The sequence below is a fragment of the Muntiacus reevesi genome, chromosome 3 (genome assembly GCF_963930625.1).
Source record: "Muntiacus reevesi chromosome 3, mMunRee1.1, whole genome shotgun sequence".
Lineage (NCBI taxonomy): Eukaryota > Metazoa > Chordata > Mammalia > Artiodactyla > Cervidae > Muntiacus > Muntiacus reevesi.
In genome coordinates, this window is record NC_089251.1 from 192,203,429 (window position 1) to 192,219,084 (window position 15,656).

A 15,656-nucleotide genomic window follows, 5' to 3' on the forward strand; every position below is an offset into this window, starting at 1 on the left:
TAGTTTTACAATATAAAAGGTGTAGATAATACAGAAGTGAAACCTGTTCTTCATTATACAATAAATAATTTTGTAACATAAAATGAAAGTCTGCATTACTAAATTATTAAGAATAAAAATGAAGTAAACAATATTTTATAAGCTTCATAAGAAGAAAGTAATGTACACAAGTGGGCTTTGAAGATAATATTCTGCGTCTGAGAGGGCTCGTTAATTGAATCACCTAGATTGCCCCAAAAATTCAACACCTAGATTACCAAAGTATATTGATGAAGATATAATCTGTAACCCACTTTGACATATGGACTGTTTGATTTCAGATATACAGAAATAACTCACCATATGATAAGTATCCTTGTCATACACTGGGAAGCATTCATTTTGGACTGATAATTTACTTGTAAAATCAATCACTCTGGTCTGTGTCATTTCAGAGTGTCCACGTAGACAGATCCAAGAAACTGTACTCAAACCAAGTTGGTCTGGACTCAAAAGTACCAGCTGGATGTCAAAATGATTTGGCTGATCTGGAGAAACAGAAGAGAAAGACTGAGGCAACTGCAGTAACAGGTACCGATGCAACCACAGGTTGGTTAAGCCACATGATACTGGTTTTAACTGCCTTTATGACAAAGGCAAAATGTACATTTTATTTGGAATATATGACTCAGTCAAAGCAACAGCGCTGACCTGTGAATCTCACTGAAATTTAGTTTTAAGTGAATCATAATATTAAACACAATGACAAAAGATCTGTTCATTGTTATTAGATTTTTCTTCTCTTTTATGATTTTCATGCCCAAGGAAGTGTTTTTAGTCTAACATTTCTTGTATTATCATGACAATAATATTGCTAAATGTTTGCTAGATTTAAGAAGAAGGATTAACAGCTTGAGAAGAGGTCAAGATAATTGAGATTCTTTTAATTTTAAAAAGTGTCAGATGGGTAGCCTAATGCAGACTTGAATTATAATAGTTTAGTTTATAGAGACGGTGTTCTGATATTTTTCATCTCTACTAAAAGCAAAACAAGAGCAAATGGACTTGTTAAAAAGTTGATAGCATTCAATTAAGTTACCCAGACTAACTTCCATATTGTGGAAATCTGGGATAAGTTAGCAAGGGAAATGAGAATTTTCTTTCTTGGCAATATTTTTAAACACACCAAAGAAGCTCAGTTTCTATTACACTTTATCTTTGAAACTTCCTTCACATTTCGTTTGTAGAAAAATTGAAACTGTAATTATGCTTAAGCATATGGTTTGTTCTTTTTCCCTCCTTATTTGATTTTGTACCCGGCACTCTTTTTTCCTCCAAGGGCATGTAAAAGTCAAAATACTAGATATAAAGTCTCTGAAGTGTTTCTGCTCAAACTCTGACTGTGCAATCTGGGTTCTTTCATGTAGTTAACTTACTGGCTTCTGACACTCCTATAAAAATATCCCATAGAGCTTTTCTTATTACCTTTTCATTGACTCTTTCTGAATGATAAAAATGAAATTCTGTAAAGGGCTTTGAAAACCATGCATATTGCAATTCCTCCAAATTTCAAATACTAACCAAGTGTGACTATAAAAGAAACAACTACTGCAGCGAAAATTGGCTGCAGTGTGCTGAGTCTCAGGCTATTATTAATTCATTGGAAACTGTTTTTTTTCCTTAAGATTATGGATCCTAAGAAGTACCAGATAACACAATCGCTGAGATCAAAGTTTTTGTTTCAATCATTGGAAAACTTATTATCTGACCTTCCCCTGTGTGTGAATCTTCCTGGGATGCGATATGACAGCTCCAGGTTTGTGCTGTGAATGAATCAGTGCAGAGTATGATACAGACCAGGGCAGGAACTGCTTTGAACCTATTGCCTGTTAGTGATGGTTTAAGAAAAAAGAGGACCTGGAATTAAACTGATGGTCCTAGGCAAGTGCGACTTTCTAACTTTACTCAAGAGAGTAAAATGAAATCTGCTTTCTTACATTAATTTCAACAAGAATTTATTTAAAAACTACACAGTATGTGTATCTGGGCAACATTTTCACTTGCTTTCCCATTTGAAATTATGATAAATTATAGAGTCTGTCTTCATTGTGAATTATAATTGTGTGACAGTTCCATAATAAGAATACAAAAAAGTAAAGCAGATATATAATTCTTCAAAATTCACTTTTGTCTTGTGAAATTTAGTCTATTTTCTTCAGTAAAAAGAGGCTCTTTGAATCTATGTGTGTGTTAGTAGCCCAGACGTGTCCGACTCTTGCTACCCCATGGACTGTAGCCCACCAGGCTTCTTTGTCCATGGGATTCTCCAGGCAAGGATACTGGAGTGGATTGCCATGCCCTTCTCCAGGGGATCTTCCCAATCCAGGGATCAAACCCAGGTGTCCTGCATTGCAGGCAGATTCTTCACCATGTAAGCCAGCATGGAAGCCCCTTTGGATCTATACTTAACATTTCTGTACTTTGAATGAGTAGCTCATCTGTGAATATTCATTAACTACCTGATGGTTCAGGATGGACAAATCATACTCTTTCTGAGTTTTCTCCTCTTTTTAAATTTTAGACACAAGTCAGTCACTTCCTAAATTCTCTTCGGGTGAGAATGGCAGTTTTAGAGTCTCTGTAGCATATCACAGAGAAAGCAAAGCAAAACCAAACAAAGCCTCATTAAGACAGGGGAGCTGCTTCTGCAGTTTTGCCCCTTCTGGACACCCAGACCTTCTTCTTTCAGTTAGATGAAGTGGAACCATTTCAGATCTGTATCTAATAATTATACTGAAGGGAATTACTTATTTTGAAATTCACTACAGACAACTAGAAGATTCGCTCTAAATAGCTAAACACATTGTATAATGAGGGTTTGATCTGTTGTGGCCTGGAGCACAGGAGATTCTACCACAGGATCCATGCTGTCAATCCCAGTTCCTCTTCACTTAAGAAACATGAACATACCTCACCAGATCTCAAGGGTGACCTTCCTCTCTGGATTTTCGATTCACTCTGGCTGTTCCACAAGGCCCATATCTCATTTAGGGAACATTATTATTAAGTCCGCACATTGTTTGTCCATAAATTACCAAAAGAACAGTTCTCTGAAAGTAGGATGATTACATAGTTAAGTTTTGGATTCTGAAGCTAAGACTAAACGTTAAATGGTGGCTATTGCATTCACCAGGTCTGTACCACAAACAATTTGGTAACATCTCTATCTCTTTATTTGTAAAATTGGGTTAATAATAGTGCTATACTACAGGCTATTTCAATGACTACATTAGATAAAATAGGTTAAAATTAGTATGCCTGCAAGCTAAGCTGCTTCAATCGTGTCCAACTATTTGCAATGCTATGGACAGCAGCCGGCCAGGCTCCTCTGTCCACCGGATTCTCCAGGCAAGAATACTGGAGTGGGTTTCCATGCACTCCTCCAGGGAATCTTCCAAACCCAGGGATTGAACCTGCATCTCTTAAGTCTCTTACATTGGCCGGCAGGTTCTTTACCACTAGTACCACCTGAGAAGCCCAAAGTAAGTATAGTACATAATACACTTCAGTTGAATTATGGCTATTATAATTAATGTCTGCATATTTATGAGTTGATGGCTAAGAAAAATTTTGCCTCCTGACAGTATATTTTGCAAAGTGCTGGCTCTGACCACTTGGTATGGCTCTTATGGTCTCTGAGTTTCTGTCCATAGTATTTCCCTTTGAGAACTCTGTCCTCTTGGGAATTTCATGGCCTCTATGAATCTTATGTACATGGAAAGTGATTAGGAATCTTTTGGAGATGTGTCACTGAATCTTCTGAATCTTTGAAGCAATGCAATCCTATAGAGACATGGAATCCTTGAGCCTCCCTAAAGGACCCCTCCGGCTCCTTACCTCAGCTGCAGTAGCTCAAGAAGAGCACAGTTTCCCTGGTTAATCAGTGGCAGCAGTGTTTTTGAAGAGATGACATGTGTTAAGTGCAAATGTTTGTTCTGAGCTACTTGCTTCACGTCCAGTTTCCAGGGTGGACTTGCATATGAAAAGTTTATTGAGAAGTGCTTTGTGGGACAACACATAGGTTGAGGAATGAAAGTGGGTCTGGACAGAGAAGTCATCATAATAGGAATTATAATAAATAAAAGAAATCGTAGTAGAGTCACAAGAAAGACCTCAGCTGATGGCACAGGGAACTGTGGAACTGGTGTGGCTCTTCTGAGTTGTCCTGTGTTAGGGCAAGGGGGCCAGGTTTTCATGGCCCCTGCTTCAGTCCATCATTGGATTCAGTTGCCTTTGCAAAGGGGACATGACTGTGGGCAAAGTGGTTTCCTTCAGCCCAGGGCAAAGTTGTTTGGTATCGGAGGATTATCATTTAGCTGTGAGAAGGATCTGGTTATTGTGTAGGTCACACATTAATTGTAGAGATTCCTTTGGTGATCTGACTGGCTAAACAGAAAGATGGTTTTCTTTTATTCTCTTTATATATTTGGTTTTATCCTACATAAATATTCTCTATTGAGTAAATTTTATACTCTCCTGATTTCAACATTCTCTAATGGAATTTCCTTGCTTTTGAAGCTCCAACTATATTCTAATTATCCTACATCTTTATATTAAACCCAAGCCACAACTCATCGTCCAAGTAGTCAAGCAGTGAGAAGACCCCTGGGCCAGAAAACGAAATACAGGTGCAGTGAGGTCTAGTCCCAGCGCTGTGCATCCTAGCTGTATGGCCTTTCACAGGACATTTCATTTTTCTGATTTATATTTTCCTCATCACAATATGAGATGCCCCAGGTCATTTTGATGTTCTTTCAGTTCTAAAAGCATGTGATTAGATGGTCTTTTCTGATATCATAGTCACGGCACTATGATAAGTTAAGACTTTCTAAGTTAAGACTCACATAGAAATGATTCACCACATCTAAAAAAATACTTATGGTAAATTAAACAGATAAGAGGAAACAAGTTTCATGGAAAAGCTTTCATTAAGGTCATGGCAGAAGCTAGAAAGAAAGAATGGATTTATAAGAAGATAAACAATTCTTTATATTGAGCTTTAATTCAATGTTAATGTTTACTGTAAACTTCAGATTTTACTTATATGTTGGGAATCAAAGCATAGGAACTTCTCTATAAAACTATTTGAGGATTAAACAAGGTGAGGGTTCCACTTTAAAGACTTTGACTGAGTGACTGAATATATGTTATTTAGAGGTAGGCATTTTAGAAATAATAAAATATATCCTTGTTTTTCAATTTTATTAAACACAGACTTCAATAATTCATTGTTATTCTAGATAATATGTAATTTTAAGCACAATAATTACTTTTACTCCTAAAGACTAGAAAATCATTGTTTCAAATATCGGATAATTTCAAACTGGTAATCCAAAAATCTGGTATATCTTTTGTCCTTCTACTTAACATCAGTGCAGATTTTTCATAATATAAACAAAATAATGACAGCAGTAGAATTTCTCTCACATTTCTAGGGAATACTGTTTTCAGTTTAGAAATACTGACAGCCTAAAGTAAAACATTATAACTCTGCTCTTCCTTTTATAGCAACCTATTAATATTTCCCTCTTTTTGGAAGGTTTAAATGTTGAAGAATATACTGGAAGGAGAACCCACAGTCATTTCCTTCTTTGAACAATTCTGAAACATCATTTCCTATTAGGCAGTTGTGTGAGTACTGACAGCCTTGCCCCTCTTCTTCCCTAGAGATTAATTTATTTCCTGCAGTGCTTGCTCTTCATGGAAAATCTGACTTGTCAGCCCTCACCAATGGGAGATCTCATCAGCAGAATGTTAATTATAAAAGCAAAACTATATACCATATTGAAAGGGAAAAGCAGTTCTCCAGGCAATGCAGCCTTTTTGTTTTCTTTTCTCTCCACTTCATTCTCTCCTCAGACTGTGCCTGAGTAGGAATATTATCCACTGGGCAAACTTTCTGCGAGATGGTGTGGTATAGAGGAAATGTGCAGGTTTTGCCACCAGACAGACCCAAAACTGGATTCTAATTCAAAGAATGTTGAATTTATTTGGGATTTGATTTCTTTATCTGTAAAATAAACATAAAAATGCCTGCCTCATGTGAAATTATTTAATGAGGCTGGCACACTAGAAAATTATTCATATTATCATAGCCTTCGTTTAGCACCTACTGCATATTGACTGGTGTGGCATAATTGTAACCATGTCACCTGTTAATCTATTAGAGTTTAAGAAATATATCTTTCAGCTTTAGGAGTTAGGTATATGAGATGAAGACACCTTATTGAGATGGCCTGTTTGAAGGTTTACTCTTCATTTCCTTTCTCTTCTCATCATCACTCACACTTTTCATGATGCTCACTAGATACTTATGAACTTATTTTTTTTCACAAATCAGTTCTTAAAAAATTGAAAGGTGTCTGCTAATAGTTTTAGGCCTACCTATTCAGGTTGGAAACTGTGTTTTAGTTTACTAAAAGTTATTTCGCTAAAATTGTCAATTTCTGTTTGTTTACGTCTCAGAAACAAAATTTTGGTGAATTAAATCTTGAGACAAAGAAGATTGTCAGCAAAGATGGTGGCAGCAAAACAGAGATAAAGAGATAGAAAATGAAGAAACAAAAGCAATTATTTTAAGTCCAGGATGATCACTCTTCAGTAGTATGACTACAATTAACAAATCTGTTTAAGTATATTCACTTTTTTATTGTTTCCCCCACGTGGTTTTATAATTTGTGTGTAACACTATAAAGAAAACCAGTTAAAGCAAATTTATCATTTTTCTGTGATAAAATAGGAAAAAGATGCCACAGTATAAACTCATAATAACCGAGACCTGATGCAGGGCTCCTGCAGCAGACAGGATCTCTGTGCACAGAGCAGAGAAAAGTATTATTCTTTCACATGGAAAAATGAGACTTTTCTTAATGACCAGTGACAGTATCTTAACTTGGGTAGAACAAGGGATTGGATCTGTATGTTGATCTTTGCCTTGGACCTTTATAGAGTCATATGCACATCATTAATTGATCCTTTTTAATAGTAAATGCATTTTTTGAAACTATAGAGTTTTCTTAAAAATAATGAGCTTTTGAGCCTCTCCCCAATTTCCTAATTTCCCTTATTAATAACTTCTAACCTTATCATTTTAAATTTCCTTTCCCTTTTTTCCCTAACCTTTTTTCTTGTTGGCAAAGGACTTTCTTTTACCCATTAGTTCAATCAATTTTGGTTTTTATTTCATTCACAAGGGCCATCTATAATTTGGCCAATAAAGTAAGCAAAGCAAAAAGGAACAGATGACTTTGAAAATTTGTCTCAGTGAGTCTCTAAGTTCTTGTACATAAAATGGTCATTCAGTGAGCATGTTAAAAATACATATTCTTGGGATGTTCTCTCTCTAGCAGTGCTGACAACCTCCGGTGGGTCATATGCATCCCATTGCTTGTTATTGTACTGCTCTCAAGCTAAGAATATTTGTTTTTTCATTTTTAAGTGGTTGAAAAATAAAAATATTTTCTGACACATTAAAATTACCTAAAATTCAAATTTCAATTTTTATATAAAGTTTTACTGCGACAGAGCCACACTTATTCATGTGCACATGGTCTGTAGCTGCTTTTGTGCTGTATCATCAGAACTGAGTAGTTTTGACCAAGACCATATGTAAAGCCTAAAGTTTTTGTGATTTGGCCCTCTAGAAGGAAACTTTGTTAACCCCTGCTCTAGAGAGTCTGATTCAGAGGTTCTCAAGAAAGAACAGTCATTGATTTGATTTCAACACATTTTTAGGTGATTGTGATACTGAGGTCTGATGACACTTTGAAAGGTAATACAGTAGGAAAATTAAGAACAAACTGTCTCTTCTTCTCCCCTTCTCATCACCTACTCCACCAGCAATTCCTATTGGCTTTATCCTCAAACAGTATCTGGAATTTATTTATTTATTTATTTTTACCTAGTTCACTGCCATCAACTTTGTGCAGGTCATCATCACCTTTCATCTGGATTCTTGTATTGGCTTCCTAACTAGTCAATCTGCTTCTGCCCTTGCCTCAGTATCCTCCATTCTCAACAGGCCAGCCAGAGTGAATGTTTTAAAACCTTAGTCGGATCATGTAACTCTTTTCTTCAGAATCCTCCAGGGGTCTCTCCGTTTCTCGGTACCTTGGCCTCCCAGCTGCTCCTCAGAAGTGTGAGGGGCACTCCATCCTCAACACAACACAGACTGTTTCTCTAAGCGGCACAGTCTTTCCCCGAGAGATTTGCATGGCTTTTATCTTCATTTAGGTCTCTTCTTAGCCATTACCTTCTTGGCAATTCCTTCCATGAACGCCCTATTTGAAACTGTAGCTCTTCACCGGGGTCTATGACCTCCTTTATGGCATCTCACACGCCGCACACTTTGCTGCTTCATTTTTATTATGGGCCGTCTTCCCCACATGTGGGCTCCATGAGGACAGGAAATTTTACCCATTTGCTCTGTCCTTAGATTTAAAAGAGTTCCTGGCTTACTGCCGGTTCTCAATAAATATTTCTTGAATAGAGAATCGAAGCCCAGACTCCCATTCTGTTCTTGACAGATTGTGTGTGACACCTATCAAACATGCAAAAACAATTGCCAGGAGTTTAAGACTCGTCTTTGAAAAATGACGTAATATCTTGTAACCACCACAGATGAGAAGAAGAATAAATTTGTATCATTTGCTTTTTTCCGTCTCAACCAATAACTTAGTTACAAAAGATGCTAAAGGAAAGTAAGTAGAGGAAGGGTACTTGGGTGAAAATTCAGCTGAAGATGTTTGGAAGAGGTTCTAGAAAGTTCCACAAACAAGTGCTTCTTAGAGCAAGTAGATGTGGTTACTTCAAGTTTTACTTTTCAACCTCAGGCTGAGCAGTTTGAGGAAGCGGACACTCGAAGTTCTCAAAAGGGAAAATGCAGGGCATGACTAGCCTTGGTTCAGTTAACTGTTCGGGGAAAATCAGCTTTATAAAAGAATGTAGAGCATTTTTAGATATGCCTGAACTGGATTCCTCAAAAATCAGATGAAATGGAGATTTTCTTTGACGTTAATACTCTCATTAAAAAAAAATTCTCATCTAATCTTACATATTTTTAAAGCTTCATTTTGTGAATTAAGCAGTCGTTTGTTCTTACATAGACGTTGACTATTGAAGAACTATTCTGACTATTGAAGTACACATTTTTGAGAGAAAAACAAAACAAAATAAAACTTCATTCTGTGTTCTTCTGTGGATGAAGTATTTGGCTTGAACTCCCAGGAACTGAGTGCACATGATTCCAGAGCCCTCAGTTAATACCATCATCTAAGTAATTATGAATTTTCAAAAATAATCGGTCAGTATTCAATTCAAGGTAAGAAACATCACCTCCAAATTAATTTGGTGACATTTTCCAAAGTAGTGGTCGATGAATGCCAAAAGGTTTGATGGCTTTAAATCAATTTGAATTTTAAAACCTAAATAATTGTCAGAAAAATCAGTTCATTCACATTGTGAGAATTCTTGTAACTTAATTCAGTAAAGAACAAAGTTTCCACTTAACATGAAATCAGCTGTGTCTTAACTTCAGCTGGCCACTAAAGCACAGGCATCATTGAGGGGATTTCCCCCCCGCCCCGGGTGGAAGATGGGCCTAAATCAGGCAGAGAGGCAACTTATAAAATGAAGTCGCTCAGTCGTGTCCGACTCTTTGCAACCCTGTGGACTGTAGGCCACCAGGCTCCTCCGTCCATGGGATTTCCCAGGCAAGAATACTGGAGTGGGTTGCCATTTCCTTCTCTGGGGGATCTTCCTGACCCAGGGATTGAACCTGCATCTCCTGCATCGCAAGCAGATTCTTTACTGCTGAGCCACCTGGGATTCCCAAATATTTCTTTGAGCCGTTTTGTTTTGGGCGGGGGGACAAGAATACTGGTGTGGGTTGCCATTCCCTTCTCCAGGAGATCTTCCCAACCCAGGGATTGAACCCAAACCCGGGTCTCCCACATTGTAGGCAGATGCTTTACCATCTGAGTCCCTTCCAAAACTAAGATTGTTTAAGTTCTATTATTTTATATTGAGATAATTTAATTATTTTAATCCCTCCCCTCCCAGTTTTCTGCTTAACTCTGTACTATCTTAAATCAGTTTACTGACAAGGGAAAGTGAGACTAATAACTGTCAAGATGACAGATTGAACTTTCAAGCTACAGGCTTGTGTGACGATGAGATAGTAATAGCAAGTAATATTTCTGTTGCGCTTTACATTTTGCAAAACACTTGCAGGTTCATTATTGCATTTGATGTTTCCTCAATGCTATGATTCTGTTATTGCTACCAAAACTTATTCACTTGTAAGAAAATGGAACTCAGAGATTTCTCAAGACACACAGCCAGTAAGTGTTAGAATCAGAACTCAGATCGAGTTCTTCAGGTTGTTTCTCTGTACTACCGTGTATCTATTTCATTTGCCCTCCCCAGCCTCTCCCCTTAGGAAAAGCAAGGCTGTGAGGGAGAAATTTGATTGTTATCCCTTTTTGCAGATAAAGTCACAAAGATAGTCCTTGGTGGAAGTGGGGATTATATCTGGGCATATTGCCTAAGAATCCCGTTTTCTTTTATCTATAATGTATATTCCACAGTATGTAGTTTTATTGCTGTTTGTGATAAAAGGAAGACATGAAAATCTAAAGGCAGCAGTTGGGGATGGTGGATGATGAGGAGAGAGAATGAAATCAAAGAGAGCATGAGGTCTAGATGATCTTCCTCTCATCCTACCCCACCTTCCAGCCCCCAGCCTCACTTAGCACTGAGGGGAAGTTGATGGAGGAAGACAAATTCAGGCTGTTAGAGGAATTAACATGATGTGTGGAGAAATTCCACTTTTTTCTGCTTTGACATCCTCTTTTTTTCCCAGTTAGTCTGTGAACTCCTCAGAGATCACAGACTATATTTTGTCCTTATATTTTACACAGATAGTAAAACTAGGTAACAGTTGATGAAACAGTAAACCTCTTTATTACAAAATATAAAACTTTTACACTTATTGACTCATTTGATCCTTGTCATAACCCTGTAAGATAGACATTATTGTCCCTTCCCCACCCCCCTTGTTTTCAAAGATGAGGAAATAAGGTACATAAAGGTTCAGTAACTTACTTAATGTTATAGAGCCAGTGTGTAGTAGAAAAGGAAGGAAGGAAGAAGGAATGAAGGGAAGAAGAGGAAGAGGGAGGAGAGGAGAGAGGAAGGCAAGAAGGAAGGGAGGAAGAAAGGAAGAAGAGGAAAAGGGAGGCAGAAAGGGAGGTAGGGAGGAAGTCATAGGCTAATGAACGTGATCAGTTTTCTGTACTGTTTGACCAGTATAGTTCATGCCATTACAATTTTTTTTTAAACCGCCTATGCCCCATGCTCCACAAAGCCATAATGGAAAGAAGCGTTCATCTTCCCTGAGCACAGAGAGTGCATGGTAGCTTACTTTCCTTGAGAGTGTGACATGATGTCTTTTTTTAAAAAATAAAAAAGTATTTCTTTATTTTATTTGGAGGCTAATTACTTTACAATATTGTAGTGGTTTTTGCCATACATTGACATGAATCAGCCATGGGTGTACATGATGTCTTAACATCAAGTCTGTGCACATGTTCATTAGAAACGAGATTGTACAGTTTTTGTCTGAGACCTGTTGCTTTTTTTCATTTAATGTTATAGGTACCCTTTTCTCCTCCACTATATTTGGACTCCATTGCATAGCCATTGTGGCACAGCTGAGATGATGGGTCTGCAATCGGACATTTTTAGAGCACAATCAAACTCTAGCCTCTTACTAGCTGTGTGATTACTAGGCCAGTCTCTGAACTTCACCTTGGAGTCAGGTTTTCACTTCACATTACCAGATAAAAGAGTCTTTATAAGCATAAACTAAAACACAAAGAAAAGCACTTTGTAAGCTGAAAGACACTTAACAAATTTAATGTATTATCTCACAGAAATATCTACTTTGTTTTTGAAGGGTTTACATGAGTTCCTTGGACTTTTGGTTTTTTTTGTTTTGTCTTGGTTCTTATTTTGTTCTCAGTTCTCAAAAAACTTAGAGGCAGGTGAGTGTCCTACAAACAGTGCTTGAAAGCAAATAGTTTCTTTCTTGACTATTTCTAATACATGTTCTGATGGACCCCTTTTAATATTTTTTTCTTACAGAAATCTTCAAAACTGAAGAACATCAAAAACAATGAGATGTGACTGAAGCCACTTGGGCAGTGAACATAAATGTTGCAATGTAAAACCAAACCCTAGCCTTCTAGCTGAAAAAATAGTCCCGAAAGGAGTCCGGGCCATTGCAAAGGTGAAGACAGCATTGAAAGTTTTTAACAGATATAATTTAAAGAGCAACCTAGGATATAAAATTCATAGTCTATTTTGTTGTGCCAAAATCTCCATGTATTTTTTATTGTTTCTAGGGACATGTTTATTTAATGTGCACATTTTTTGTGGTTTCTATTCCCACTACTGACAATTAAGCAATTGGAAATTACTTTTATACTTTAGTTTCTTAGTAAAACAATTTAAAATAGGATAAAAGCTCACCAACTATCTTCACTTTCCTCAGAATTTGTTTTGCCATTTTTTAGTGTTATTATCATTATTGTGAAAAACAATAAAGAATAGTTATATGAGAGTGATCTAAAATAGCCAGGTTTCTTATGTGATTCCCTTGGAGCTGTGGAAATAAGTTTGACTTTACATTTTCATTTAGTTTTAGAAACATATAGTGAAAAGTGTGTTTGAGACTTGATAGTCAAAACCACTCTGAGATACAGGTAGTTCCCATAACTTTTCCCCCTGTCCCTTAAAAACCAGAGTTCATTACTGCAATATCACCAAAGATCTGATAATATGCTTTATTAATTTATGTAATGTAGACCAGATAACCCTTTAGATAAATGTTTATTAGGATTGTAGGAAAGCCATTTCATTTATATATCATTTATGTATTAAGTATACAGGGACAACATTATTTTGCCTCTAACAAAATGAAATGACAGAGAATTAGACAGGAATTATGCGTGTGTGCTATTTTGTTCAATTCTTGTGACCCCATAGACTATAGCCCGCCAGGCTCCTTTGCCATGGAATTTTCCAAGCAAGAATTTTCTGGGGTGGTTTACCATTTACTACTCCAGTGGATCTTCCTGATTCAGGGATCAAACCCATGCATTGGCAGGTGGATTCTTTCCCACGAGCCACCTAGGAAGCCATACAGGTATTATACAGGAATTTAATGGCCTACTTTGGACTTGGTTCATAGATTGTGCTGTATACAAAAATATAGGTAATCTCATATCTCATAATCATTTTATATTATGTATAGAAATCATTCGCTTTTTTAGTCCTAGTTTCTGAAGACAAATCATGAAACAACTTTTCCACAGGAAAAAAATTACAATCTTTCATAAATGCTTACATGCTGAATTAACTTGCTTCTCTGTACCTTATTTTCTTCCTTTTCAAGTGGAAATGGACCCTGATTTCCAGTACCCTAAGGATTATTTAGTGATTTGATATGGTCATATGTTGTTATTTATGATTTCTGAAATTTTCTGATGTTTCACTTTTATCTATTATCATTGTTTGTGCCCATAAAAACAAGAACTTTTAAAAGATTATGTCCCTACGTTTGATTGTTGAACTCCACTGAGAATCCTTTCTCAACAATTTTGGCAAACTCATAAAACTCACAGGCCAGTTTGTTAATTTTCAAATAAAAATAAATAGTATTTTTATTTGTTATATGAGAACAATTAAGTTCATACTTTTAGTAAGTACAATTCTTTGATTAGAAATTCAGGAGAATGCATGTCTTAGTTCAGTCATAAATCATCAAGAGCTTTCTAGTGCAAATCATATATATCATTTCTAACAATGCAAATCCTTTTTGTACTGTGTTTCTGGCTTTCTTGAATTTGAAAGACGTAATAAACTTCATGCTCATCTATGGAAGATTTTGGGAGATTGAAAATAAAGTTTGTTTTGCTTGTGTGTATGTTCTCTGTCATATTTAATAACTATCGTCTTGTAACAAATAGAATATTCTTTAACTAGGATTGAAATCAGATCTTCAGGAAAAGGTTACCTGTGTTGCCTTCTCTGGTGGCACTGTGGTAAAGACCACCTGCCAATTCAGGAGATGCAAGAGATTAGGGAACAGCAACCCACTTCAGAATTCTTGCTAGGAAAATTCCCTGGACACTGGAGCCTGGCGCGCAGAGTCCATGGGGTCACAAATTCAGACACGTGTACACATGCACGCTTAAAACATGCTTACCTGTGTAAAAAAGCCAGGAGAAGTGTGGTACCTACTCCTCACTCTGCCACCCACAACAAGGACCTAGAGGCTGAGCTCAGTCATGTCTAACTCTTTGAGACCGCATAGACTGTTGCCCAACAGGTTTCTGTTCCATAGGATTATCCCGGCAAGAATACTGGGCTGGGTTGCCATTTCCTCCTCCGAGGGATCTTCTTCACCCAGAGATTGAACCCACATCTTCTGCGTCTCTTGCATTGCAGCCAAATTTTTATCGCTGAGCCATCTGGGAAGTCCATAGTGCTGAGCACAATGATCAGATTTCACGGTATGATGGGGCTGCATAGATAGACACCAAGACCTCCAACAATCAATGCTCCCTTCTTGCTAACAGTTTGGGGAAGGGGATGGAAAGGGGGTGAGACATGAAGACAGGAAGGTGCTTTTTGAGGCATGTTAGCATTTTATAACCAAGACTTTAATATAAAAATTATTTGTTTCAAGATAAAGTCAATATTAATGAGACTTTTGAATGTTTATCCAAAGGCTTAAGTTACAACCTGCTTGTAAAGGAAAAGGGTATGTAAAATCCCTGGGAAGGAAGAGTCGGAATCCGAATATATCCCAATAGGCTGGAATACTGGAAACTCAAGCCCAACAGAATGAAAACTGTTTTGGTTTGACGATCAAAAATTTGCACAGTGTGACTTTACTGCTTCTAGTGCTCCCACTGAGGCCCAGGTTCCATCATCTCTTCCTGGGTTTCTGCAGTAACCTTGTAACCATTCTCTCCTTTCCTGCCTAACACAGAACTGAGAATGATCTCATTAGAACAGGCTATTTCACACCACAGTTGCTTCCCACCTCACTCAGAGTAAAAGCCAAAATTCGTGACATGATCTGCAAAGCCCTACATGATCTGTTCCTGTTACTTCTCTGACTTCTTGTCCTCTCACTCCCTTGCTCAAGTCATGCTGGCCACCGCACTGTCCATCCAACAGGACTGGGCAGTCCTCTCCAGGCCTTTTCTTTGCTTTCTTTCCACCAGGAAAAGCTCTTTGCTCAGACAGCCATACAGGCCAGTCCCTCACTTCCCTCAGGTTTTGTCACACGAATGCCTGCCCTGACCACACTGCCTCACAGTGGAACCCCACTTAATGTGTGAGTGTGTGTGTGTGGGTGTGTGTGCGTGCAGTCACTCAGTCATGTCTGACTCTTCTGCGACCCCATTTAGCCCACCAGGCTTCTCCATGGGACTTTTCTGGCAAGAACACTGGAGTGGGTTGCCATTTTCTCCTCCAGGGGATCTTCCTGGCCCAGGGATCGAATCCGAATCTCCTGTGGCTCCTGCATTGATAGGTGATTCCTT

The 15,656-nt window shown here is 37.6% G+C and overlaps 1 protein-coding gene across 1 annotated transcript in view; it reads left to right on the forward strand.

The window, feature by feature from the left end:
* THEMIS (thymocyte selection associated) overlaps positions 1-8,271 on the forward strand; it is a 191,381-nt gene extending 183,110 nt beyond the window's left edge. The window contains exons 5-6 of the mRNA XM_065928969.1: positions 435-588; positions 8,117-8,271. Coding sequence (XP_065785041.1) covers positions 435-588; positions 8,117-8,271 — 309 coding nt within the window. The remainder of the gene's footprint in view (positions 1-434; positions 589-8,116) is intronic.
* The last annotated feature ends 7,385 nt before the right edge of the window (positions 8,272-15,656 follow it).